The sequence below is a fragment of the Lolium rigidum genome, chromosome 1 (assembly GCF_022539505.1).
Source record: "Lolium rigidum isolate FL_2022 chromosome 1, APGP_CSIRO_Lrig_0.1, whole genome shotgun sequence".
Lineage (NCBI taxonomy): Eukaryota > Viridiplantae > Streptophyta > Magnoliopsida > Poales > Poaceae > Lolium > Lolium rigidum.
In genome coordinates, this window is record NC_061508.1 from 240404494 (window position 1) to 240432335 (window position 27842).

The 27842-nt window shown below is 44.7% G+C and overlaps 2 protein-coding genes across 2 annotated transcripts; one reads left to right on the forward strand and one right to left on the reverse strand.

Moving 5' to 3' along the window:
• Positions 1 to 359: 359 nt before the first annotated feature.
• On the forward strand, positions 360 to 10015 carry LOC124656667. The gene is made up of 18 exons (XM_047195375.1): positions 360 to 476; positions 2580 to 2732; positions 3339 to 3448; positions 4185 to 4231; positions 4344 to 4450; positions 4606 to 4632; positions 4822 to 4827; positions 5273 to 5400; positions 6930 to 7006; positions 7230 to 7283; positions 7448 to 7513; positions 7613 to 7893; positions 7970 to 8245; positions 8363 to 8493; positions 9237 to 9272; positions 9728 to 9763; positions 9852 to 9917; positions 10000 to 10015. The coding sequence occupies exons 1-18, from the start codon at positions 360 to 362 to the stop codon at positions 10013 to 10015; spliced, it is 1734 nt and encodes a 577-aa protein (XP_047051331.1).
• A 4772-nt stretch (positions 10016 to 14787) lies between these two features.
• On the reverse strand, positions 14788 to 15476 carry LOC124683388 (eukaryotic translation initiation factor 1A). The gene has a single exon (XM_047217909.1). It carries the CDS (start codon positions 15409 to 15411, stop codon positions 14977 to 14979), a length of 435 nt encoding a protein of 144 aa, XP_047073865.1. The 5' UTR covers positions 15412 to 15476; the 3' UTR covers positions 14788 to 14976.
• Between the last annotated feature and the right edge of the window lie 12366 nt (positions 15477 to 27842).

Here is a 27842-nt window from a genome sequence, read left to right on the forward strand (position 1 = left end):
GAAGATGTGCTTCAAGGAAGATTTCACATAGTGGTGTATGGTGGAGCAATCATGAGTCTTCACGAAGCAACAATCATCAAGTGAGGCATTCCATCTTCAATGGAGCTTGAAGCGTTCTCATCAAGATCAATCAGAATGTGCAAGGCAAAGGTATAGTCTTGCTAGGTTTTCTTTTACCGGTCTCAAGGTGGTTGTTGGGAAACGGGTTATATGATAGATAACATCACTTTGCATTGTCTTTTGCATAATTTGCCGCTGCCCCGTTACGCCATCGACCACATGCCGCTAGGCCTGTCAGAGGAAGATGCCTTAAATATGGCATTGCGTGCCTCGGTGCCACCGCCTCCGCCGACGTACCCATGGGCAGCATCAGTATTTGCTTCGCCACCTCCACCTCCACCACCTATCGCACCAGCATTTGCTTGGCCAGTCCCGACTGGCCATGGGTGATCCTGGATCTTGTCGACCAGATCCAGGTGCCCAACGACGACGGGGCGTAGGCTAGGGTTAGGCTTTTAGGCTTTTAGCAGGTTATGACCTTTTATATTTTCATGTTTTTTGCACTATGTAAATTGTTTTTGGAAAACAAATACGTCGGGCCGTTGGGGCACCCGGACGCAATCGGTCAGTATATTTTTTTAACCGATTTCATGTGTACGATTCCAACGTAAATGGACGCGTAGGGGAGCGAAATGCGTCGAACCCGCTGGAGATGATGTGAGAACCAGAACGAAGCCAAGAGAAGTGAGCCGGTATGTATGGAACGAAAGGGAAACCACGTTTTCTTTTGAGAGAAGTTTAATTTACCCCCTTAAACTCGTCTCAAAATTCAGAATACAACCCTCAACTTTGCTTTAGTTCAATCTTCAACCCTGAATTCTATAAACCGTTCGTAATTGGACCTTCTATCATTTTTTGACATGTTTTCAACCGGTTTTCTCGCCAGTTAGCGGGTTTTCTTCCTATATACTGTGCTAACTCATCAACATACAGCATACACGTTACACGAAAAACCAGCTTAATTCAATGCAAGGGGTGATTCTGACCCGTGTTTATAATTCAGGGTAGAAAGTTGAACCAAAATAAAGGTTATAAGCTAAACTTTGACACAAGTTTAGGTTAGGGGGTAAATTGGACTTCTGTCTTTTCTTTTTGTTACAAGTATGAGCTGATCTACAACGGAGGCGCTTGGAGCCTTTTCCTGGCCGTTTCGTTCGATTCCCGATCAATCTCGGGTTAATTTATGGATGGCGTCGACGCAGAAACATGAGTCGGGCGCTAGCCCAAGAAAAAACCTGCAGACCTGTACGAGCCTTTCCTCAAACGGATTAATCGGAATCCAGAGCGTCGCGCGTTGTGTTGTACGAGCAGGCGGTTCCAGGTATTCAGTAGCGACGATCTACAGCTCACCATTGCGCTTAGCTATTACCCGATTTCTTGCCTTTTGTTTCAATTCGCTTTAGCGTCCAATCAAGCGCGCGCGCACCCCCAGTGTACATGCCCTGATTTTGGCGCCTTACTTTTCTTTACTGATCCGATTCCAGTCGCCAGAGTGCTTGTGCTTTTCGTGTGATGTCGTGTCTTGGATTGTTGTTCCTCCTTTGTTTCGTTCGTTGGGATCTGCAGTTCCTCCCTTATTTTAGTTGGGATCTCATCCTTACGGTAGTAAATTGGGTGTTTTGATCCCTTTTGTTCTTGCCAAAACCTAGCTGTGGTTTCTGGTTCATTTTATCTTGGTTGATTTGGGATTAGCATGTCTTTTGTGAGGTCGGATGTCCGCCCTTCGGTATTTGATGATCATGCAACTATTAAAAACAGTTATACGGTGCTCTTTATGACGTCTGAAAGTTCGTATTTTTTCCTTTTCTTAAGGGTTTGAAATACGATGAATATCAAGAGAACAGATGTTGCAACTAGAACAAAGAGCAGTAAGTCATTCTTGTCAATCTTCACACCCTTCTTTTTTCTGTGCTTAGTCGTACAGTTTTTTACAAAACTATGCTCTACATTGCTTCTGTAACTAGGAAACCTGCGTTCATCCGGTAGATTCATTGATGGAGAAGGTGTACTCAGTCAAGCACTTGCTGCAAAGTTGTCTCCAAGCATTGTCTGGCTTACCTCATTCGATGGTGATTGTACTATATGCACATTACTCTTCCATCTCCTGTACTTAATCATCATGACTGAAGTTCAGTCCTCCTGTAGGTAAGAAGCTCCATTCAGTATGCACAGGCATAGTTGTCCTAAGTAGTCAACATGGTGCATCTTACGTGACATCTGGAGATTTGATTACATCTGGACGTTTTGATGCAAGTAAACCTTCATCGTATCTCTATAAACTAGAGGTTTGTACTGCCAACTTTTCTGCACTTCCTTAGTGCATATCCGTATCTTTATATTAGATGAGCTAGCCAAGAAGGCTCTACTGTACATTGTCACCAGTGTGACAGAAACAGAAAATGGAACAAGGAGGTCTATCGACCAAAACTGAACTAGCAAAACACCTAGATCTTCGCTTGCTGATTTAAGATGTCTGTAATCATTTGCTAATCATTCGTATACCTGTTGTCTTGTTACAGATAAAAGTGCATCTACCAAATGGGGAAGTGGTGAATGCATATGTCCAAGACTACATTGTGGCTTGCAACATGCTTGTTGTAGCCTCGGAGTCCTCCCCTGATCTCCGCCCTGCATGTCTTGATAAACAGATGCAAGTTGAGTGTTGCACTAAGGTATTAGCTGCAAGTTATTGCACATCAGACAAATTTTTGGTCACAACTGGGGTAGTGACTAACAATCCGACTCTGGATGAGAGTTACGGAATCAATTGGTCCTCGTGCGAGATCACTGAGGTGCTTTGCCAATTTCTGTTCTATATTTTTCTAACAGTAGCTTCTTTTGAGGCGTCACATATTTTATTTTGTGTTAGGTTGGAAGAGGTGGACCTCTTGTTGATTTTGATGGGTATCTTCTTGGGATGAACCTCCATACGATAGGTGGACACACCTCTTTCGTACCAACACAGTCGATTGTTGAATGTATGATCGATCTTGGGTTTTGGTATGTCATCTATACTTTAATCGTACTGCTGAAAAATACAACCACAAAACATGTGATGAAGTCTTTGGCACTTTAATCGATCTTGAGTTCAACCAAAGCTAGCTAGATCAAAAATTGCGCTGGCCCACCTGATTTGGATGATCTTTAGAACATGTCAAAATTTTGGCTCACCTAGCCCTATGTGCACCTGTGTTTTTTTTTTCACTTTATTTAAACAGGCTAGATGTCCCTATAGGGGACAATCTGATCTTACGATGTTCAAATCCTTGCCATTTTAGGACAAGCGAATTCAGTACAGATCTTCCTTACACCATCTAATGAATTTGATGCACTCTGTTGATGTGTCAACACCAAACGCGCTCTTGGAGCCCAGTTCATCTGGATCCCAGTGAGCAGAAGGGTGTGGGAAAGCTCTGCCAAAAAAATTGGCTTCGCAGCTCTCCCGTCCTTCTTTCTGGGTCTCCTTTGGTGGTCAGAGGTGGCTGACCAGGAGCCGAATCGTCATGTCTTACCTGCAGATTTGAACACATGGACATTTCAATTGTTTTGAAAGTGTAGGACTTTTGACTTGATTAAGCAAACGTTTATGTGCAAGTGTCCGCTTAACTAATCCTGTCTAGCACAGCCCAATAGCAGGCCAACACACTTCACTGATCATTTTGTAAAAAAGGTTGTCCTGAATTCAAAGGATGATGAGTTGATGACTATTTTTTAGCGTTCAAGTTTGATTATAGTCATGTTGATTGTAGTTGGCGATGGCTAAGTCTCACTCTGAATGGTGACATGTGTCATATGTGATGGACATCTGTATTTCTTTACATGCTCACATCTTTCAAGTTTTTATTGGCTCATCGTGAAAATGGGTTGGAATCAAACAAGCACTAATCAAGCCAAGTTCCCAACTATTTGCAAAGCAAGTTGGCTGCAAACTATTCAGAGCCCTAAACATTTTGCCAAAACTTTGGCACATACAATTGTTATAATTCAAAATATTGGTCATGCCTTTGCTTTGGTAATTGTACCAAAATTTTGGTTGGGCTAGTTATCTGGGACTCAAAACAAATACCCTCAACTACTGAGAAATATACTCTGCATTATGATTAGTTTACTACCTTCTGCTGCAGGATCTATGTAGATAATGTTCCCAGACCAGATGACTTCACTTCAAAAGGTGAGCTAAGCACAACCACTCCTTTGTAATTGTTATTACAATAACATAGGTCGTTCTGAAGTATACATATATGAAGTCAGTTTGTCTCATTTCAGTCCCACGTCCATTATAGGTACTTCAAGTCTAGTTATAAGTAGCTCAAGTCAAACTGTCTCAATTGAGGGAAGTGAAAATAAGAACCAGGAACCTTGTGCATTTCCAAACCACGGGGCTAATGGCGTATGGTGTGACCTCAGTGAAGAACTTGCTTCAAATTTGTCTCCAAGAATTATCTCTGTTGCTTCATTTCATGGTGATTATACTACTATATGCACATTTCCCATGTTTGCACTTAGCCATCAGTAGTTAATGACTGAAATTATGCTGTTGTGTAGGAGAGGCATTGTATTCTGAATGCACAGGTATTGTTATTGACAGAAAACTGTCTTCAGCCTCTTTTCTGACGACGGGAAGTTTATTTGGATCACTACACCGAATATTGTGGCACTCTTTGACGGTTTGTGCTGCCAACTTTTCTGTGCTTCGCCTGCTTATTTATGATATACTTAATGGTTACACATAACGTTTGTCTTGCTTTGCTGTATTTCCAGTTCATGGTACGCCTTCCCAATAACGAAAAAGTCAAAGTGTGGTTGCAGTATTATTCGGGTCCTTCCAGATTGGCTGTTTTCATCACTCATAACTTGCCGCCCTCCCTTGATCTTCTTGTAGCAAGTTTTGCCAACGACATGCAAGTTGAGTCGTCTGCTGAGTTATTAGCTATAAGGAGGTGCTTTTTCTCCGGCAAATTAATGTCCACGAGAGGGTCACTCATAGGGGGAATTCATAGTGAAGGGCGTAAACTTTCCACGTGCAAAATCATAGAGGTGCGCTGTTGATATCTCTTCTGATTGCTCTACATGATCGAAGTCAACAATTGTACAGTGAATTCATGATATTAGGGTCATAGTTATTTGATAGGCACTGAACTTTTTGATGCCCCAGAATTACTTGTTTCCCCTCTGTTTGGTAGGCTGAACTTATGTTAATTTTTTGTGCTAGGCTGCAAGTGGAGGACCACTTGTTGACTGTGATGGGAATATTGTTGGCATCAACTACTATGATGCGGAACAAAACCCATTCTTACCAAGTAATCTTATTTTAGAATGTTTGGGGCATGATATATACTGGTAAGGTTGAATTCAAGCGTTTATGTTGAACAGCTTTTCTAGTTAGCTTACTGTCCTTTGCTAGTTTCTACTTTTTCAACAAAGTATGATAGTATGCAAATTGGTTGAGAAGACATTATTTCTGGGCTGGGTCTCTTGACAGAAATGCAGATGTGTAGAATAAATCAAACTAATGAAAGCATTGTGTGAATGAAAACATGGGATGCATTTTTCCCCATACGGAATAAAGCAAAGCCATATCCATATGCAACAAGAAAAAGATATAAGGATGGAGGCCTCAAAATGCTAACAGCTATTTCAGCTCAAAAAAAAAATGCTAACAGCTAAAGCTGGAAATTTCAGTGAGCTAGAAATAGGTTGTCCATATGCTAGACTAATAGTAACTTTCATTCAAAAGCCATGCTGATGAAAATAGCATATGCATTATGCGGGGCCAAGAACTTGTGAAAGCTATGAATTTTTATGTTGTGCTTCTTTATTGAAATATATATTGAGTAAAGTGAGAACACCAAATGTCATGGTTATGAAGGTGATGGGAGCATTGCAACTTGCAAGATGTCCACCCCATTGCTACCTTTGAAACCCTTAAGTTTTGTTTGATTTTGAGGTCAAGAAGGAATGTGTTGAGATATCCTTGTCCGCATGGATGGGGGTATCCTTTTTTTCTGTTTGGTTGGATTAGAGGGGATGCGCCAATTTGTTCTTGGGTAGAAGGTTGTTTCCTTGAAGGGACGATGTATATAGGTTGCTGTGCTGACTTTTTTGTCATGAGGTGATGAGATTGCTCCTTTTTTGCATTTGATTTCAACGAGACATAAGTTTTACAAGTTCACAGTGGTAAGTTCAGCAATATATTAAACCGGACAACATTTTATGAAAAATAGAAACTGAAACTCAGCATATTAGTCATCATGGAGGCAAAACATATATGCCACAGCCACATAAATTAGCAACTTTAACATGACATGAAATACAATTTGACAATAACAAATACTACAACCATTATTAACACTCCACCGGTGCAGAGAAGTAAAGTAATAATCATCAAGATGGTTTTATGTAATCCCAAGTCTTCCCCTTCAATTTCCTCAGACTCATTTGGGTCACGGTTAAATGTCCACTTTGCGCAGCAGAAGGCTTATCACTGATGCTTGAACCACTGCTACTGCTAGCATTTTCTCTGTCTGTTTGAACATGCCAGTTGCTGCCCAGGCACTCTTTCGCAAGCAAAATGTGACTTGAACACAACTAAATAGTACTCCATGTAGGCAATCTCACAACCATCCCTGTGAGCATGAAATAAAACTAAAATCTTGCCCATTTTCTTGCTATGTTATTCATTCCTGCATCTATATTCTAGTACATAACACTGCACTATTGTTCTTGTTGCAGAACCGTGCTGCTCATTTTCTATATTTTTATTTTCTTGCGAACTCTGTGTTTTCGATCACTGTCATTCAGTTGTTTTAGTTGTTTGACATCCATGCCTGAAATTGACTCTTCAGTTTTGCATCGATTACTATATTCAGGGCTGCAAGTAAACTAGACCGTCGCCGGGCAGATATGATTCAAAATTCTTCCACACCTCGTAGTAACGGTCCAAATGGTAAGCTAAGCACAATCACCCTTAAGACGATATATGCACTAGCAAGCAGTTCTCCATCATTTTGTAACGTTACTTACCAATAATCATATCTTGGTTCCTCCAGCGCTGTGCAAAGCTAGTTTCAGTTAATGGTTGTAGTTCTGTCATGCAATCTATCAAATTCTAATGTTCCTAGCAATGACTATTACTGAGCTTTTTGATCATTAATTGCTTCATCTTGTAGCAGAACGCACTGATGATGAACTTAGGCTTATACTTTCTCCCTGGAAACCTGATGGTGAGTGAGTGTTTTCAATCTTTCCAATCATTACCATTGCATGGTGAATTACTTCACCTTTGTTTTTTTAAAGCAACTACTTCGCCTTTGTTGCACCAACATTTGTTTTGGCTGTGCTGATCATTACTAATACATTTTCATGAATCACTACAACCTTGCACCAGGATTTAAAAGAAGAGTAAATGCAATCTTACATGCTCTTGGTTATCCCTTGCCAAGTTTTGTTGATGGTGAGTAGTTGCTATCCATTGTGACGACTGTTCCCTGCTGTGTCAATTATTGACAGTTTGTTCTGACTCCTCAACTGATGTGCCATGTTATTTAACCAGATGGCATGTACTTGAAATTGGATTTTGAAGAGGGATTTGGCGGAGATATTTGGAATGAACCCACTAGGAGAGTTACTTCAAAGATGTCTCGAAGTATTGTGGCGCTTGCCTCGTTCCTTTATGTAAAAGAGAATGATGGTTCTGGGAAATACATAAAGGATGCAAGAAAGTTTGCTTGCACAGGTGTATTTATTGAAAGCCATGAATCCACTACAAGAATTCTGACCTCGGCAAGTTTGGTTAGATGTCCTGGTGATGAAAACATTGATGCTGTATGGAAGGTCGGTGCTCCTAGTCACTTTTAGCTTATTTCACTTTTTATTTAAGATACTAGTAAGTTTCGCTTCATTATTGTAGATTGAAGTGTGCCTTCCAAGTAAACGACGTGAGGAAGGGATATTGGAATATTATAATTTACAGTATAATGTCGCTGTTGTTAGCATAAAGAGTGTCCACAGTTATCGTGCAGCAAAACTTGATGAAACATCTCAAACCGAGGTTGGAGCTCAGGTAGTAGCTCTGGGGCGTGGCTTTGAATCAGGCGAGTTAATGGCCAAAAACGGGGTTGTGACAGGCAAACGTAGAAAATTTGGTGACGAAGAGCTTCAGATATCCACTTGTAAAATCACCAAGGTACACTGTTGACTTCTCTCATCTCTTTCCACATGTTGGAGGTAAATAGTCCATGGGAGTATGAACTATCAGTGACAAATTTCCCCTATTGCTACCACTTCATTTGTTATGCTATAGGCTGGGATTGGAGGGCCCCTTGTTGATTTTGATGGGAACTTTGTCGGCATGAACTTTTATGACACGGAACAAACTCCTGATCTATCACGGGTTAGAATCCTGGAACTCATGAGGGAATTTAACGCAGAACGGTATGCCCTGTATCCTCATGTAATATATTATTTTATTTTGTTTGGTGCAAGTGCTCGAAGTGCTTCCGAAGTACACAGTATTCAGGTGTTGGGGGAGTGGGCTTGCAAGATCCTTTTGATCACCAGTAGTTGAATTTCGGGCGATGCAGTTTAGCTGAATTTGGATTAGGTTGTTAGTCTATCTTCGATCTAGTACTAGCAGTTTGAATTAAGAAGTCAAGTGTCTTATTTTGCACTTTCTGAATTGATTTGACATTTCGTTAGTTTCATCTTGTTTGGAAATAATGGCAATATTGATGCACCTGCCATAGAGCTTATCTAGTGTTTTGCAGCCTCAAATTATGTGCCGGTGTTCTTTAGGGTTGGCAGAGCTTCTTAGGGATGCCTTAGCTTTCCTTCCTAGATAATTAGATAAGCCATATTGAGCTACAGTTAACATACAACATCATGTACTGCTGAACTGATTTGAATATAGTCTCATCTTGTTTGGACATATATGATAATATTGATGCAATATTTTTCTCAGTTAGCCTTTGGTCTCTCTCTAGCGTCTGCTACAGAGCTTATGTAGCGATTTGTTGTCTCAACTTGTGTGCTGTGTTTTGTAGTTTTAGGCGTAACTGCTTAGCCGTCCCTTTCTAGGTTACTGAATAAGCCAACAATTAACATACAACATCATGCATATCTAATTCATTTATTTTTGGACGGTAAAAGACTAAAATTACCATTTGGTTTTTCTGTAGGGCTGTTCCTGTCAAGACTACAGACGAGTTTTCTAGGTACTTGTATCCCCGTGACCTGATCTCTCAATACATTTCGTACCACATAAGCTGTTCAGCTACAGATGATTGTCTAGTGTTTTTCCAGTCTCAAATTATGTGCTGGTGTTCTTTAGGGTTGGCAGAGCTGCTTAGGGATGCCTCGCTTTCCTTCCTAGATAATTAGATAAGCTATGTTGAGCTACATTTAACATACACCATCATGTACTGTTGAATTGATTTGAATATAGGTCTCCTTGTTTGGAAATATATATGATAATATTGATGCAATCTTTTTCTCGGTTAGCATTTGGTCTCTCTACTCTAGCCTCTGCTACAGAGCTTATGTAGTGGTTTGTAGTCTCAAATTATGTGCTTACTGAATAAGCCAACAATTAACATACAACATCATGCATGTCTAATTCATTCATTTTTGGACGGCAAAAGACTAAAATTACCATTTGGTTTATCTGTAGGGCTGTTCCTGTTAAGACTACAGACAAGTTTTCTAGGTACTTGTATCCCCGTGACCCGATCTCTCAATACATTTTGTACCACAAACTGTTCAGCTACTGACCTTTATTTTTTTTCCATCCGCAGCTGGCCCGTGCCTGATCCAGAATGGTTTTATCCAACTCGTTACCCTGCCAAACGCAGTCCTTCACGGTTTGTGCTAGAGTAGAAGTGTTGTGTTTGTGTTTTATTTGAACAAAATCTGAGTGAAACTCTCGTACTTGTATTTTACTAGAACAGATTCAGAGTAGCAGGTTTATTTAGAAAATATCCATGCATTGCATTGAACATAGTATGGTGGTCATATGGTTTACCAATTTTCCATTTGGAGGAGCATGTTTACACTGTTGGTGGTTTTGATGTTTGGCTTAGGTCCCTCCTGCGTCTAAGAATGTGGAAGTGGGATAGACATATTGTACTTCATTTGACTACTTTTGACTCCTTTTCCTTATTAATAAATCCAGATTTGATTATCCAACTTATCTCACTTGTCCCACGCCGTACCTCTTCCCCTTTGGTCTTTTTTTTCCTAGCTCGAGGCTCTATCGGTGTCGGGCCGGTCGAAAAAGAGAATCTTTAAACTTTGTGAGGTTCCTCATCCTCTCTTTGGTTGTCGAACGCTGTAGGGTTTTCAACATAATTGGTGTGTACTACTTAATGGGATAGAATGTGGCACAATTATCAGTGGGTTACATCCGCTACCACAGTAGTGAGACATCGACTGGCCGAGTATAGGACGCTGGGGGCACCGAAAACTGCTCAACCGGCAGTTACCGAGCAGCCATTCCTTCAGCCCACGTGTGCTCATTGGTGGGCTAGCCCGTTTGGGTTTTGCTGCCATGCTTTGCATCGTGAGTCGACAAAAAATGGACCGATCAATGTGGAACCCTGTTCGCCGCTCACTGCGGCCTCGAATATAATCTGGAGAAAATTCCTTATATGGCACTCCCTTATTTGACACAGGCCAAAACATTCTTCCCTATATGAACACTTTGTGTAAAAAAAATTCTTATATGATACCATCGTTGGTTCCAACATGTTATTTTGTAAGTTTTTTTCTAGATGGACCAAAGTACCCCTCGACGGCTCTGGCTGTGTATCGATGAAAAAAATCCAAAGCCCGATTCGCCCCATACTCAGCGGCGGCGGTTCAGGGGCCATAGGCCTTGGCATGGCAGTGGGTGGTGCCCATGGCGTGACTACGGCTAGCAGACCAATCCCCGCAGCGGACGGCGACCAAGGAGGGTTCTGGACAGTGACCTAGGCACGGTGGAGCGCATCCAAGGCAGGGCGGAGGGCGCCCAAGGCAGGTCGGCACACAGAGGCCAAGGCACGGCATATTATTGTGTGTTTCTTCAAAAGCAGGTCTGACATCTTGGCTCTGACTGCGCGCTGAAGATGACAATAGGGAGTTCAAATTGATTGGAGGGGCACCATCATTGCGATCAATCACAGTAGAAGCAGGCGGAGCTTCCAATAATTGTAGTGCTGGAAGCTTCGAGAATAACTATCATATTGGCTTCTACTACCTCTGGACTTAATTAATTGACGCAAACAACTCGCTAACAACATGCATAGCAGGTCTCCCTCCGCGTCGATTAAATCCGACCGGAGGGAGTATGTATCAGTACCAGGTACCGTTTGGGTTTCCTTTTGTTCATTTTTAATATTGCTGGTAAAGCAATTGATAAATATGAGATTTGCTTATCTTCAAGCATTGATGTATACAACTGCATTTCCAGAAAAACTCAGATATCCTGTTCTAGTGATTGCTATACTAGCAGCTGTTGTTGGAAGCCAAGCAATTATTACTGGCACCTTTTCGATTATCAAGCAGTGTTCTGCACTAAGTTGCTTCCCAGGTGTGAAGATTGTGCACACATCCTCTACGGTATACATCCCTGAAATTAATTGGATCCTGATGATACTCTGTCTGGCTGTTACTATTGGCTTAAATAACACGAAGAATTTGACGAACGCACAAGGTGAGACAAGTTAATGTGCAGACAGAAGGAATTTTTGTTAGTGTCAAATAAGGAACCTCATTCATATAACGAGTTTTCTCTATAATCTGAGTCTGGGCGCCCTTCTTCTGTTAAAAGAAAATGAAGGCAGCTTGATTTAATCGAAATTGAACCCTGATTGGGCGATTCTCCCCAAATCCAAGCGTGACACTGTGGAATCCGTCCTGTACTGAACCACCTCAAACTACAAGGATCTCTGGTCGCACAATGAACCAGCGTATTGATCAACCAACAGCCCCCTACCTCAAACTACAAGGATCTCTAGTCCCACAATGAACCGGCGTATTGATCAACCAACAGCCCCCACCTTACACAGCAGCAGTGCAACACTCTACTAGAACAGAACAGAAAGTACAGCCAGGAACTCATGAAGACCTCACAACGGCCACATCCCAAACTACTCCAAAAAATCGTAACCAACAGAAGCAGAGAAAATCAAAAGCACGATATCATCAACATAATATGGCAGCCTAGAATTGTTGCAAACAACAGTAATACAATGATAAATCAGAGAATTGTGATAACATGGACCTATTCATCACATAAAACCCACCATAGATAAGATAAGAGCAGGCTGAGATCAAAACAGAAAATATAACCAGGATGGAAGGGGAACCAACTTAAAGCAGACTGGCCACCATGTCAGATTAGAGAACTCAAGGCCTAAAGAACTCAAAACACGCTTACATCCCAAATAAACAAGCAGAGCATCACAAGTCAGCAATATGAATACCATAGTTATGTTGATACGTGTCATTGATCACAGTAATCCGGCAATTATTGAACACAACGAACCACCAAATTCATGGACCAGCAACAGCCCACACTAGATAAGATAGCAGCAGACCACTAGAGCTAGAGGAAGGACCGGTTAAGCAGACCTGCAAACACATATCGTCCCACACGCCCCAAATCCTAGTGGGTCGGCCAATCAAGCAAGCGCATGCACAATATCATATTACCAATCATCTTAGCATCATATGACAGACTAGAATTGTTGTAAACATAGTAATACAACAATAAATCCGACAATTACTGGACCACCTCAAATCAAATCATAACATTATCTCGTCGCAACATCCATCAACCCACAAGGGCAACCACCATAGATACAGATAACTAGCAGCATACACACGAATAGATAGGAACAGAATAAAGTATAGAGGGTAGACAAACAGAAAGTAGGAAAAGCTCATTAGAATAAGAAATGTCATCGTCCCATCCAGAAGGAAGAACAACGTACAGCTTGGGCAGATAGAAGAACAACTTACGTAATGGCATATCAGATTAGCAAAGTAACTCCTGAAGACAAAGCAGAACACGCCCAAATCCTAAACTACACCCAAATCATTGTGGGCCGGCGAATCAATGAATCCAAGCAGAGAACATTACTAGGCACAATGTTAATACGATAATCAGCATGTCAGAACAGAAAATATAGCAGCACAGAAAATCACAATGTTAATATGGCAGCCAAGAATTGTTACAAACAACAGTAATACAACAATAAATCCGAGAATTGTCACAACATGGACCAACTCAAACTATAAAGATCTCTAGTTGCACAACGAACCACTGTATTCATCGGATAACATCAGCCCACAATAGACAAGATAGGAGCAAACTAACAGAACATGTCAGAACAGAAAATATAGCCAGGATGGTGGAAGGAAAACCAACTTAGATCATAGTGGCCAACGTTTTAGTTTAGAGAACTCAAGGACTAAAGAAGTCAAAGCGCCCTTACATCCCAAGTAACACCCAAATCACGGTCGACCGGCCAATCAAGCAAGCAGAGCATCACAAATGAGTAATATCAATACCATAATTATGTGATACATAGCATCGATGACAGTAATCTGGACTACCTCCTGCTATAAAGATGGTAGTCGCACAATTAACCACCAAATTCATCGACCAGCAACAGCCCACCCTACATAATAAGATAGCAGCAGAATACTAGAACTAGAGAAAGTATAAGGACGGAGGGACCAGAGGAAAATCAAGTCGTCCAGAATCATATGGCAGCCTAAACATTCATCAATTCACAAGAGCAACCACCATAGATAGACAGATAAGTAGCAGCACACACACTATTAGAAAGAAAATAGAACAGAACAGAAAGTATAGAGGGTGGACAAAAAGAAAGTAAGAAAAGCTTATTAGATTAGCGAAGTAATGTCAGATCCTAAACTAGCTAGGCCCAAATCATAGTGGACCGGCAAATCAATAAATCCAAGCAGAGAACATTGCTAGGCACAAAATATTAATACTCCAACAAATCCAAGAACTGTCACAACATGGATGAACTCAAACTATAACGATCTCTAGTTGCACAACGAACCACTGTATTCATTGCATAACACCAGCCCACAATAGATAAGATAGGAGCAAACTAACAGAACAGATCAGAAGAGAAAATATAGCCAGGATGGAAGGAAAACCAACTTAAAGCATAGTGGCCAAAATTTACGATTAGAATACAAGGACTAAAGAACTCAAAGCGTCCTTACATCCCAGGGACCCCAAGTAACAACTAAATCATGGTCGACCGGCCAATCAAGCAAGCAGAGCATCACAAGTGAGCAATATCAATACCATAATTGTGTGATACATAGCATCGATGACAGTAATCTGGACTACCTCCTGCTATAAAGATGGCTAGTGGCACAATGAGCCACGAAATTCATCGAGCAGCAACAGCCCACCCCAAGTAATAAGATAGCAGCAGGCCACTAGAACTAGAGAAAGTATAGCCAGGGGAAGGACGGAAGAAAATCAAGTTAAGCAGACCTGCAAAAACGTATGGTCCCATCAGATGAGCGAACACAACGCCCGACGATCTCACAACACGCCAACATCCCAAATTACACCCAAATCCTAGCGGGGCAGCTAATCAAGCAAGCAGAGAACATGACAAGGCAGAATATTATATTACCACAATCATCTTAGCATCATATGGCAGCCTAGGATTGTTGCAAACAATAGCAATACAAGGGTAATAAATCCGACAAATTATTTGGACCACCTCAAATCAAATCATAACGATTTCTCGTCACAACACGGAATCAATCCACAAGCCATAGTAGGACAACAGATATAAGGTAGCAGCAGGAGGACACTATTAGACAGAAGAGGATAGAACAGGAAGTAATAAAAAGTATAATAACCGAGAACAGACAGACTGATTAGATCTTGTCGATGTCCTCGTCCTCGAACTGGATGTAGTCCGAGTCGTCGACGTTGTCCTCGGGCCCGTCGACGTCGACGCCCTCGTTGAGCCTGAGCGTGTCGGGCAGCTCGCCGTAGGCCTTGAGCAGGCGCGACTCGTCGTTCATGTACTTGAGGATGACGTCGGCCTTGTCGTCCTGGTAGTCGCGGAGGCCGACGAGCACGATGTCCCCCGCGGCGATCCAGACCTTCTTGTGCATCTTGCCGCGGATGTGGCAGAGGCGCTTGGTGCCGTCGACGCAGATGGCCTCGCAGCGGCCGTTGCCGAGCATGCGCGTCACCTGCGCGTACTCCTGGCCGTCCTCCTTGAAGACCAGCTCGCGCTTGTCGTCGTCCGCCTCGTTCTTGCCCCGCTTGCGGTTCTTGCCTCCCTTGCCCTTGTTCTTCGGCATGGCTGGGGTTGGGGAGGAAACCCTGGGTGCTGGATCGAGATTGGGAGCGGTGGCGGTGCGGTTTGCGGTTTTTTTGGGCAGGGTTGGGCTGCGGGCTTGGATATATAGGTGGGGAGGGGCGGAGGGGGGTGGGGAGAGTCTGGGCCGCAGGATTTAGGGTTGGCGGGGATGGACGGCTGGGATTTGCGCTGGGATGCCGTGTACGGGTGGGTCTCTGGAGACGTGGGTGGACACGAGGACTGTATGAAGTGGGGAACGACGGGGCAAAGGACTTTGGTGTGCCTACGCTGAGTCAGGGATCGATTCTTCGCGGATTGGGATTTTGTTGGAGTTGGACAATTGGAATCCAATCCTCCCTCAGGTTGAGTAGTGCTCAAGGGATCTAGTTTGAAAAGAACAAGGCAAACGAAACCGACCTCTCTACTTTGGTCAATACGAACCGATTTTTTTTCCGATAAAGGATGCTTTATTACTTCAAGAAGCAATTATATCCAGTCTCTGCATAACCAGGATGCACACAGCCGTTTGTTATCTCAAGTGTCCAAAGTTACATAAAAACTAGGCGAAATACATATTGGAACAATGACGAACCGATATATGTACGTGACATGGATTCAACACAAAAATGTTCATAGGAAACTGCTCACGAACAAGTTCATCAAACTTTAGAAAGTGCATTGCGCTAAGAAAGGTCCTAAGGGGTAAGGGCATCTCCAGCGGCGCGACGCATTTCGGACGCTCAAAAGTGGTCGCGAGCGTCCGTTTGCGTCGCCCCGCGGACGCCAAAATAACCGCAAGGGGCGAAATGTCGGTTTGCGTCGGGGGCTACCTCCAGCGGTTCGACACATTTTGGACATGCAACTGTTTTTTTTTTTGTGCTACTTCTTTTCAATTTAGTTGAATGATCAAGTTTTAAACGCGAAAAAGATGTACTCATGATGTCATGTTGGTCCAACCGAATAGATTATAGTCTAAACAATTAACCGAATACGTCAATCGATTAGATTCAAACATATTTAACATATAAATAAGAAGAAATTTAAAAACATATAAACTAAAACTATTTTTTGGCCTTCTTGTTCGAAGGCCTTGCGTCGTCGTTGTCGTGGAAACTCCTCCACCTCTTGCTTGTCACCTCGTCGTCGGAACTGGCGGACGACGCGCCCGTCGAGGACTTGAAACTGGAAGAAATGGCGTCTTCGTCGTCGTCGTCGGTGAACGGACGACGATGCGCCGCCCGCGCCAGTGCCCTGGACTGCTTCCTTGCAGACGCCTTGTCGTCCGCCGCCTCCTGCGCCTCCAATCGGGCGAACTTGCTGTCGGAGTCCTCCTCCTCCTCCTGGCCCTCCTCCTCGTCGTCGGCGTCGGCCGCGCGCGCCGCCTCCGTCCTCCTCCTGGCCTTCGCTGCCATTGCCGCCTCCCTCCTCCTCGTCCTCACTCGGTGTGGAAGTAGGGTAGCTGGGCGTGGAGCCCGAATGCTTGGCGTCGCCGGCAATTCCCACCAATGCAGCGACGCGGGGTTACAATGTGCGCGGATTAACGGTGCCGCGTAAAACGAAGAGGCCGGCGGTTGCTCTTCCGCGGCGGTTCGGCGCTCCATTGCGGCGGTTGGTCGCCGCGGTTGCCACACCGGCGCGCGTTGTGAATTCGAGACCGATTGAACCTAGGTCGTCACTTTGCGTCGTTCCGCTGGAGCAGGCTCCAGACGCATTTCCGGTCACGGCGGACGAAAACGGTCGCTGAGCGTCCGTTTGCGTCGCGCCGCTGGAGATGCCCTAAGATCGAAGGAGGTGATAGAGCCACCATTTCATCATTAGGGAAAGACTGTCAACTTGTGTAGTTGGCCAGAAGATCAAAATACACGGTTATTATGTATTTTAGAGCACCACCCATATTGGAGCACATCGTGGCTCGTGATTGTAACTTTTTTTTGTTGTATAATGGATATATGCTCTCTTCATGCAAACAAATATGATTTAAACAAAAAACATAATGTGAACATGGATAGAGAAAGAAAACATGGTTTCTTTAATACAAGTACATGCATGGTCAAAACGTCATATACCTGCCAGTGCTACTTGTTGTTCCATAGCTCACTCATAGTCTAAAGAAATTTCACGTTTGCCATCAAACTCGGCGTTGGTCAAGAGGAAGGTGACGCCTTGCTGCCAAGTGGTTTTTGGTGTTCATGATAAGTGACTAGGACAGTAACATATGCACATTTTCCATTGTTTTGGAATGTCTAGATTAGAGCATCTCCAGCCGCGTCCCCCAAAGAGATTTGGGGCGCGCCAGACAGAAAATGCGTTCCAGCCGCGTTCCCCAAAGCCCATTTTTGTCCGGTGCGCCCCGATACGGTGTCCGGCGCCCCGAGCCCGTCCCCGTCCCACAGGGGACGCACCGGGGACGCCGGACACAACGAAAAGCGAGGCGAACCGACGCGGGCCCGACCCGTCGGCGGCACGGGGAAAATTCGTCTCACACTCCCGCCAAATCCCGCCGCTCCCGCCAAATCGCGCCTATACCGCCGCGCATTTCAGGCCTCCCAAAACATATCCCGCCGCCGATTCATTTCTCCTATCCCGCTGATTTGTTTCTCCCTCCCGCCGTCCACCCGCCGGCGCTACCCTCTCCACATGGCGCCGCCGACAGCCCCCAAAAAGATGGCGAAGAAAGCGGCCAAGAAGCCGCCGGGCAATGGGACGAAAGGGGCGACAGCGCCGTTCGCGAGGCCGCGGAAGGCGCCGGCTTTGAAGAAGAAGCCCGAAGGATGGACCGACGATCAATGGCAGCAAGATTACCTGCGCCGGAAGCTATCGACGGCGGAGCGGAAAGGACGGAGGGCGGCAGAGCCGGAGAAGAAGGCTGCGGCGGCGCGCCAGCACCAGGCACATATTGGCCGGGTGTATCTCCGCCACCAACGCGAGCCCATATAGTACGAACGTGCCGGTGTACGTTCCGGGAGTCTTCTCTCCGTCGTCATCCGCCTTCTACAACGACGGCCCCTCCGGCACTCCCGGGTGCGTGACGCCTAACTTGTCGCCGCACTACCAGGATGCGCTGCCGCACGGCGGCTTCAACCCCAACAACCTCTACTCCCCGGCGTACGAGCGGCGTGAGCCGGGACCCGGTCCGGACGGCGGCCCTTTCACCGGCCGCGGGGGTCCGCTCGAATACGACGGCGCCGGTCGCCGAGGAGGACGACGGGGTTGAGGAGGAGGACGACGAGGAAGAGGACGGGGTGGAGGACGACGAGGAGGACGACGATGAGGACGAAGAGGGCGGCGAGGAAGAGGACGACGAGGGTGCCGGTGACGATGATCTCGTGGAGGTAGACGCGGACGGCGTGAGGACGAAGGCGTCGGGCACACGAGGCCCGAAGTGGACGCCTCTGGAAGATCAATGTCTGTGCGAGTCGTGGGCGACGGTGAGCCATGACTCCATCATCGGCGCCAACCAAAAAGCGGGAAGTATTGGGCGAGGATCAAGGCCGAGTTCGATGAGCGCAAGCCGATCAACGGCGACTACCAAAAAGTGCCAATGAAGAGGAGCCGGAAGGCAATGTCGACGCGATGGGCCATCATCCAGGCGTCGGTGAACTCCTTCCATGGGTACCATCGGGACTTAGAGACCGGAGGCGACAAGCTGCGCCGACGTCGCCCAACTGGTACGACTCTTTCTTCCATAATCCGTAGCGCCTACATTGTGTTCGATGAAATGACTCTGCTTCCTTTGGTTAGTTTGATAGGGCCATGGATATGTACTCGAGGCACTCGGATGGGCATAAGCCGTTCGCGCTGATGCATTGCTATAGCAAGCTCAAAATGAATGAGAAATGGCGGTTGACGCGCATGTCGCTGTCCAAGGGGAAGGACGCCATTGATCTGGACGCGCCGCTGGCAACTTCGACAGGGTGTCCTACTGGCAACAAGGCTGCCAAGGCCGCCTTGGCCGACGCTGCGTCGTCTGAGAAGACGCGAGCGTCGATCACGAAATGCCTCGCCGACGTCTCCTCGACCTTTATCTCCCGCGACAAGAAGGCCGACCAAAGGTGGGCCGAGCTGCTCAAGAGGCAAGAGGAGAAGCTGGAGCTCAAGAAACGCAGGGACGACATGTCCCTGCCGAGAAGCGTCGACGAGAGGAATGTCTCCCCGGACGCGAGCGGCGCACAACTTCTTCAAAGGCCGGATCCTCGACGACATCGAAGCCAAAATGGCGGCGGCGGACGCGGCGGCCCCGGCAGCGGCATCGGCGGCGGCAGCAGGTGCAGCAAGAGCAGGCTGACGCGTCTTCTCTCGCTACACCTGCGTCGGCCTCTGCGTCGGCGACGGAGCAGACGCACCATGCACAGCAACAGGCAGATCGCGACGAGGTCATCGTGCTCGAAGGGCCTGCGTCGACTCAGGATACGACACCGTCGCCCAACCCCTTCCACTTCTTCTAATTTGCATGCACCACCAATCTGTAATATGATCGCGCGCCCAGTACTTTGATCGATCGCCGCTACTCTGATCGCGACGAATCGGCGGGAACGATCTCTTTTAAATGCATCTATTTGAATTTCTGATTGGGGGCGGCGTTTGGGGGACGCGGCTGGGGAGCGACGTCCCCCAAATGCGACACGAACAAAACACGTCCCCCAAACGCTCGATCCGGCGCGGTTTGAGGGACGGTTTGGGGGACGCGATTGGAGATGCTCTTAGATAGACAACATGTAGAGTTGTTCTGGCATCGCTTTAAAAGCAAAGGATTCATGGAGCACCTTGCCTCAGCGCCACAATCTCAATCGTGTTGTGCCTGCCAACGGGCCATCCTTGCTAGATCAAAGAGACCACGATGACCGCAACGGCGCAACCATGTCACATAACTCGCCGAGCTGAACATGTCGAACTGAAAGTCCTGTTATTGGTGGAGTCCAAGATGAAGTACTGAAGTTGAGCCTCCATGAAAGTCTCTGGCAAATATCGATCCGGCAGAATTGTTAGTATTCACGATGTCGATGCGGCAAATGTCTCCGGCAGAGCGTTGTATCGTGGCCACCCATACACCCTTACATATGCAGTGGAGTCTCTCCCTAAGTCAGGCCATGCAGCTATCACTTGCACGGTGATGTTGGCGCTCATTTTCTGCATGCGTTTTCAAGCAAGAAGCGCGGCATTCTGACAACAGGCAGGTATCGAATTACCCTATCCTACACTTCAACGTAAAATCAATTACCAATTAATCTTGATGAAATGTAATTAGAATCAATCATTAAATTTGATACTCATTTTCCAAAAACAATTAGCGCTTATTTAATTTAGAAATATATAGGATAACTGTAAAATGACCGTTCACAAAGCACAACCTTATAACAGCTGAGAACTATCAGATAATCACGGGCTAGGCTGCTATATCAAGTTCACACTCTGTCAACTTGTGTAGTTGGCCAGAAGATCAAAATATACGGTTATTAGGTATTTTAGAGCACCACCCATATGGAGCACATCGTGGCTCGTGATTGTAACTTTTTTTTGTTGAACAATGGATGTATGCTCTCTTCATGCAAACAAATATGATTTTAAAAAACATAATGTGAACATGGATAAAGAAAGAAACATGGTTTTTTTAATACAAGTATATGGTATATCAGTATCACCGACCTAATATGACATCGTCAAAACGGCATATACCTTCCAGTGCTACTTGTTGTTCTATAGCTCAGTCATAGTCTAAAGAAATGTCACCTTTGCCATCAAACTCGGTGTTGGTCCGTGGAAGGAAACGTCTTTCCGCCATGTGGGTTTTTTGGTGTTCATGACAAGCGACAAGGAGAATAACATATTTGAATGTATTTAGCCTCGTGAAAATGACGTGGTCGTGGTCGGAGACCTCCTCCCCCGATACACACAAGCAAAAGAAGGAAAAGAAGGCGGTGTCTTAACATTTATGCATATGTTCTCTTTATTGATTGAGTCGTATGGAACTAATACTATTACGAATGGGTTTCCGTGAAGGACAAAGCACAATATATATGCCTAAGAATAATCCTTGATAAACTTCAAATCTATTAGAGAAATAATTAAAAATGTATGCTCTATATGATATGCTTATACAATTCCTATGATTTGGAGTTCAACCTTGAGTCTACGCGTGATTCTAGATGCTAATTGACTCACGCTTTTCCTAGATATTGCCTAGAACTCTGAACGACCCATACAACTCCATGTAAAGCCTGGGACTCCAGGTGAGTCATAGAAACTAGATAATGGCAATAAATAGGGAGGGCCTATAAATTGGGGTCTCTCCCCCAATGTGCCAAGGCTTATGTGTCTAAAATATTCCACCATTTTAAACCATTTTGATCTTTATTACTCATCTCCAATAGCCAAATCTTTCCGCCTTGAGGACTCGTAGACGTCAGGAGTCTACTAGGATCTTTACGACTTTTGTGGTTTTGCTCCTATGAAGCTTGTAAGCCTGGAGATCGTTGCAAGATCTTCCTTCATTGGTTGAGTTTGGACCTTGTGGTCAATGCCAGAAGGAGAAGGGTTCCAAACCTTTCCAATGGAGATTAGAAGACCCTCCCCCCACCCCCCTCAAGGATTTGAACTTCGGGCTTAAGTTCATCATCTTTATGATTCCCTTTGGTTATCATCTCTATTAATTGTGCTTAGTGTAACCATAGTTGTTTATGCTCTTGATCATGGTTGCTAGTGTTGTCTTGCCATGTAGGTTGTACCACATAGTATCTTATTCACCCACTCTAGTCGACATCATTGATCCTCATCTGGTACCACTAAAATTTGGCTGTATGTGACGTGTGAGAATATAATCTTGGTACCAGATCTAGACTTAGGATCCCTACATCCCCTGTCCCCTCTTTGCATTACCGGTGGTCTTCTACTTTACGTGGGAAAAAATATGTGTTCCATTCTTAGGAAAAGTTTTGTAATAACTAGTTGTGCTTTGTTGGTTCTCGTTCGACCTCCAAGTGTTTAAGGAATACATGAGCACACATTGGTTCACATGGATATGCAACCTCGAAGATGTAGATGTAGACAAATTCATACCGTCGTTATGCCCCAACTTGTTTTGTCTGAAACGTTTTTGCTCACTATAATGGTTTAGTCAATGCAATTAAGATGTAGCCCTCCACGATGTAAACTTTTCCTCAGGCTCAAGTGCTCAATGTAGTCACGGGGTTACATTATCTATATGTCAAATGTTCATTCAAGAGGCAAATCATGTGTGTTCTTTTAGTCAAAATTTCAACATAATTTGGCCCAACATATTGTGTCTACTTGTTTGGCATGAATTCACAAATATCGTACGGAAAGCAGTTTGGAGATGCAACCTAAATGGATTCTTGCAAATAAAATTGTGTTTTTTTTCTTTCAAAAGTTCCCTATCATGGCATGATTATGAATGAAACATCTTTGTGTGCAACAATAGGTGTCCGACGTTTGTACATTGGCTAATCTAAAGGTGGGCTGCACTTTGTTGTCTCTCATGGATGGCGTGAGATGCAGTGTCAGACAAAAGTCGGATGAAATTTATCGTATGAATGAGAAAGAGGAAAGGTGTCAAATTATCGTTGCACGTGCACTAGAGGGTGAAGTTAATTCTACTACTTTAAATTTTCTAAATAAAAATAAAAATATGCACTTAGAAGTCCAAGTTTGTCATATTTTTGTGGAGTTTTTTTTTTTTTGCTTTTACGTCCCAGCCAGAAAACTATATTTCTTTGAAAAATAAGAAATGTGTTGCTTTTCGAAATATTCTCACATCTAGAATATGGCTGGGTGCTTTTTCGTGGACACAAAAGCCTTGCGCTTCGATGCACTGATATGCATTGGTAGAAAAGAGAGTTATATGTACTAAGTCCAAAGAAGGACCAACACCGTGCCATACAACTCAACTTAGAAAACCTAATCTAGGGAGAAGTTGGCGAAGACCCCGAGCCCCCACGTCCGCCCATTGTCGCACCTCGGCCAAATGTTGTCGAATAGGGAAGCCACCGAAGAACGTGCGTTATCGAAGACTGCAACATTTCTATGCTTCCATATCCACCATGTTGTATCCACCATGTTGTGAGCATGATTAGTGACGAGGTGTCTTGCGTAACTGGCGAGAGGCGGTCCGCACCGACAACAATTACCACTCCGCGAAGTCACTCTTAACCGTGGTGAGGTGCTTTACAAGCTATCCTGGGTCAAATTTACTCATGGGTTTCTTACAGTGACTAGTATATATTTTCGTGTATACTCGATATTTTCTGCTATATATTCCAATCTAAATCATTTTCCGAAGGTGAAATTCTGTATACTGCTTCAGAGTCCTATGGGTTGTTCTCTGTCCCGGACAGTTCAGTCTCGACGAAAACGCAAGCCTCCAGATCTCCCGGTACGAGCCGAAGATCCCTTCTCCGATGGCTCTCTTTGACTGACCCGACCACGACCGGGAACCGCATTAACCTCACGCCTGCCCTCTCTCTGCTTCTTGCACCATGATCTGCTCCTTGCCCGACTTGAATCGCGCGGAGATGGACGTCGGCGGCAGGCCGGCAGCAGTGGCGCCGACCTGAGGAGTGAGGAGCAGCATCAAGAAGCGAACATCTACCCGGTGTAACTCCTCAACTCCAAGAAGACGGTGGCCGATGGGGTTCTTTCCCTCACATATTATTAGTTCTGTCTGTTGTTCATTCCTCTGCTTTGTATATTCATACGAACTTGAAGTTACCGTTAGTATTTACATAGCAATTTCTGAAAAAATCGCACTTTAGTATCAGTTCCTACACCACCACATATTTTCTCACAAACTTCTACTTGGCAACTAGTAGGTGCAAAGGAGCCTTGTTTTTCACCCTTCTACAGGGGATATGTACCCCCTTTTTTTGAGTTATTAAGATAGAACATTACCAATGTGGAGCCCTGTGATTATGTCCATAGGCATAGCGGTATGGCCATTGATGGTAAATTTAGCTGCCACCCTGTCTAACCATGAATGATTCTATCCTTTTCTTCTTTTTATTTGTGTGTCCGTATTGAGATTTTTTCCTTGAGTATCAAAATTATGAATGCTGATTATCTGGTATTGTCTAGTCAAAATTTAAACGTCAAGGGAATGATCCCTTCCTTAGCTATATGTTGTTAGATAAGATGAGACTCTTCCATCGGATGGACATTAGGATGATAACTCGGTTTAAAGTTTGCCCCTTCCTACGAAATTACCGCGAGATGGGGATTCGAACCTGGGTGAACTGGTTGCGCACTCGCTTGCCTTGCCACTGAGCTACAACTCAGTTCTCTCTCTAGTCAAAAATTTAGCAGTTCTGAACAAGATAACCTCCAAGTTTCCAGTATAAAATATATGCGGTGGTAGTGACTGTTTTGACCTTTCTCACCTTCTCCAATCTCCATTATTAATTAAATCTCTTCTCACATCAGCACATAGCATGAGTTTTACCTGAATATCCGATACTTTTTAAAGCTTGTGGTATGTATTTTACGGGAAGCACAATCATTTTAGACCATCTGAGTTCTAAATGTTAGTCATAATTTTGGTTGATAAATCACCTGAAGAGTTGGCTATATGTTCACTAGCATTATTGCACACTGGAGAGGTTTGGATGTAATTTTCATGTACCCCACTTTGGCGTTTTCCCGTTGCCAGTGGAACTAGAACATGGATTGCAAAATTCGATCAAGCTTGGTTTTTTTCCTCATTGCTTTATAGAAATATTGTTAGATCAAGTAAAAAGATCTCCAGTTTTTTTTCCCGGTATGGGGTTAACCCCAGCCTCTGCATCAATCGATGCATACGGCACTTTATTGACTTTATTGAACGACTGAGTTACAAACTCATTACATATCACGGGTCACTTAAAGTTTCTACGAAAACCAACCATCTAAAAATAACAAAAAGGACAAGTCGCCACAAGATCTTCATGTGAGCCGCTTGTCAGTACGCCAACCGCACTGGCCGTAGAAATCCCGTGCTGCCATCGCCAAGCGGTTGCACCCAATATCCATGTCCTGTCATTCATCCTCTTGCTGAATAAAGAACCACATATAGATCCAATGGGTAACCAAAGAAAACAACCTGCAAAAAGGATGGAAAACTCTTTTTGTTAAAGATAGAATCATTTCGAACCTTCCAGATAGCCCAAAATAAAGCGCACACACCCACTGCCTTTATCCTTCTTAGCTACCCCATTAACCAATTGCCAACATGATTTGATGGCCGAAACATTACCCTGGGCGACTAGGGTTTGGCTCCTCCGCCGGCGCTCGTCACTAGCGTGAGTTTCTTCTCCGTCCCAACTCCAACCGCTGCCGTTCCCGAGTCGGTGAAGGAGATCGGGCTGATCAAGGGGGTGGCCTTGCCCACCTACGCGGCCTTGTCTCTCTTCCTGCCTGTGAGCGCGGGGGTCTAGGGTTGGGTGCGTGGATTCTTTTTGCTGGTTCTGTCTATGGCGGCCTCAGGTGGAAGATCGGGGGCAGAAACAAAGGGATGTGATAGTGCAGCTTTGGAGAGGGCGCTAAAGAACTTAGAACTGCAGGAAGGGGAGCTCGACGATGTGATCATAGGGAAAAAGGATTTGCAGGTCCTCCAGAAGCAATCGCGATGGATGGCGGTGGCGAGGGTCAACACCAGCAAGGCATTCAGTACGAATGCTCTCTTCCAAACCTTGCGCTACATATGGGGACTTGCAATCGATATAGAGCTGAGGGAGGTGGACGGCAACCTTTTCACTTTCAAATTTTTCCGTCTTGGCGACCGGAATAAAGTGATGTTTCAAGGGCCATGGCTGTTCCGCAAGCTGCTGGTGGTGATATCTGAATATGATGGAAAAGGGGACCCAAGATCAGTTCCCCTGGAAAGAACCGAGGTTTGGAGTAAAATTCATTCGATCCCAGAACTGTACAGGGAAGTGGAAATAGTTGATCAGTTAGCAAGGAGGATTGGGAAAGTGAAGAGCATTGAGATGACCCATGAGCGGTGGTTTGAAGGAGATTATGTTAGGGTTCGTGCTAGCATTAATGTCAACGAACCTCTGATTCGATTCACCCCGTTGAATATAGAAGGAGAGGGAACACAGATGCTTCAGGTCAAGTATGAAAAGATTAGCTATTTCTGTCATGTGTGTGGTGTTATGGGACATTACATGGAGGAGTGTGGAGATGGCATTCATAATGAAGAAGATGCGCAATATGGTAACTGGATGTATGCGCAACTGCTGGCGTGTAGTTGACACACGTCTGTTGGGAACCCCAAGAGGAAGGTGTGATGCGTACAGCAGCAAGTTTTCCCTCAGTAAGAAACCAAGGTTATCAAACCAGTAGGAGATGAAGGCCACGTGAAGGTTGTTGGCGGAGGAGTGTAGTGCGGCGCAACACCAGGGATTCCGGCGCCAACGTGGAACCTGCACAACACAATCAAAATACTTTGCGTCAACTTAATAGTGAGGTTGTCAATCTCACCGGCTTGCTGTAAACAAAGGATTAAACGTATGGTGTGGAAAATGATGTTTGTTTGCGAAGAACAACAAAGGATAGAGTTTGCAGTAGATTGTATTTCAGATGTAAAAGAATGGACCGGGGTCCACAGTTCACTAGTGGTGTCTCTCCAATAAGAAATAGCATGTTGGGTGAACAAATTACAGTTGGGCAATTGACAAATAAAGAGGGCATAACAATGCACATACATATCATGATGACTAATATGAGATTTAATCAGGGCATTACGACAAAGTACATAGACCGCTATCCAGCATGCATCTATGCCTAAAAAGTCCACTTTCAGGTTAGCATCCGCACCCCTTCCAGTATTAAGTTGCAAACAACAGACAATTGCATTAAGTATGGTGCGTAATGTAATCAACACAAATATCCTTAGACAAAGCATTGATGTTTTATCCCTAGTGGCAACAGCACATCCACAACCTTAGGGGTTGTTGTCACTCCCTCAGATTCAATGGAGACATGAACCCACTATCGAGCATAAATACCCCCTCTTGGAGTCACAAGTATCAACTTGGCCAGAGCCTCTACTAGCAACGGAGAGCATGCAAGAACATAAACAACACATATATGATAGATCAATAATCAACTTGACATTGTATTCCATATTCATCGGATCCCAACAAACACAACATGTAGCATTACGGATAGATGATCTTGATCATGATAGGCAGCTCACAAGATCTAACATGATAGCACAAGAGGAGAAGACAACCATCTAGCTACTGCTATGGACCCATAGTCCAAGGATGAACTACTCACACATCAGTCCGGAGGTGAACATGGTGATGTAGAGTCCTCCGGGCGATGATTCCCCTCTCCGGCAGGGTGCCGGAGGCGATCTCCAGAATCCCCCGAGATGGGATTGGCGGCAGCGGCGTCTCTGGAACTTTTCTCGTATTGTGGCTCTCGGTAATAGGGTTTTCG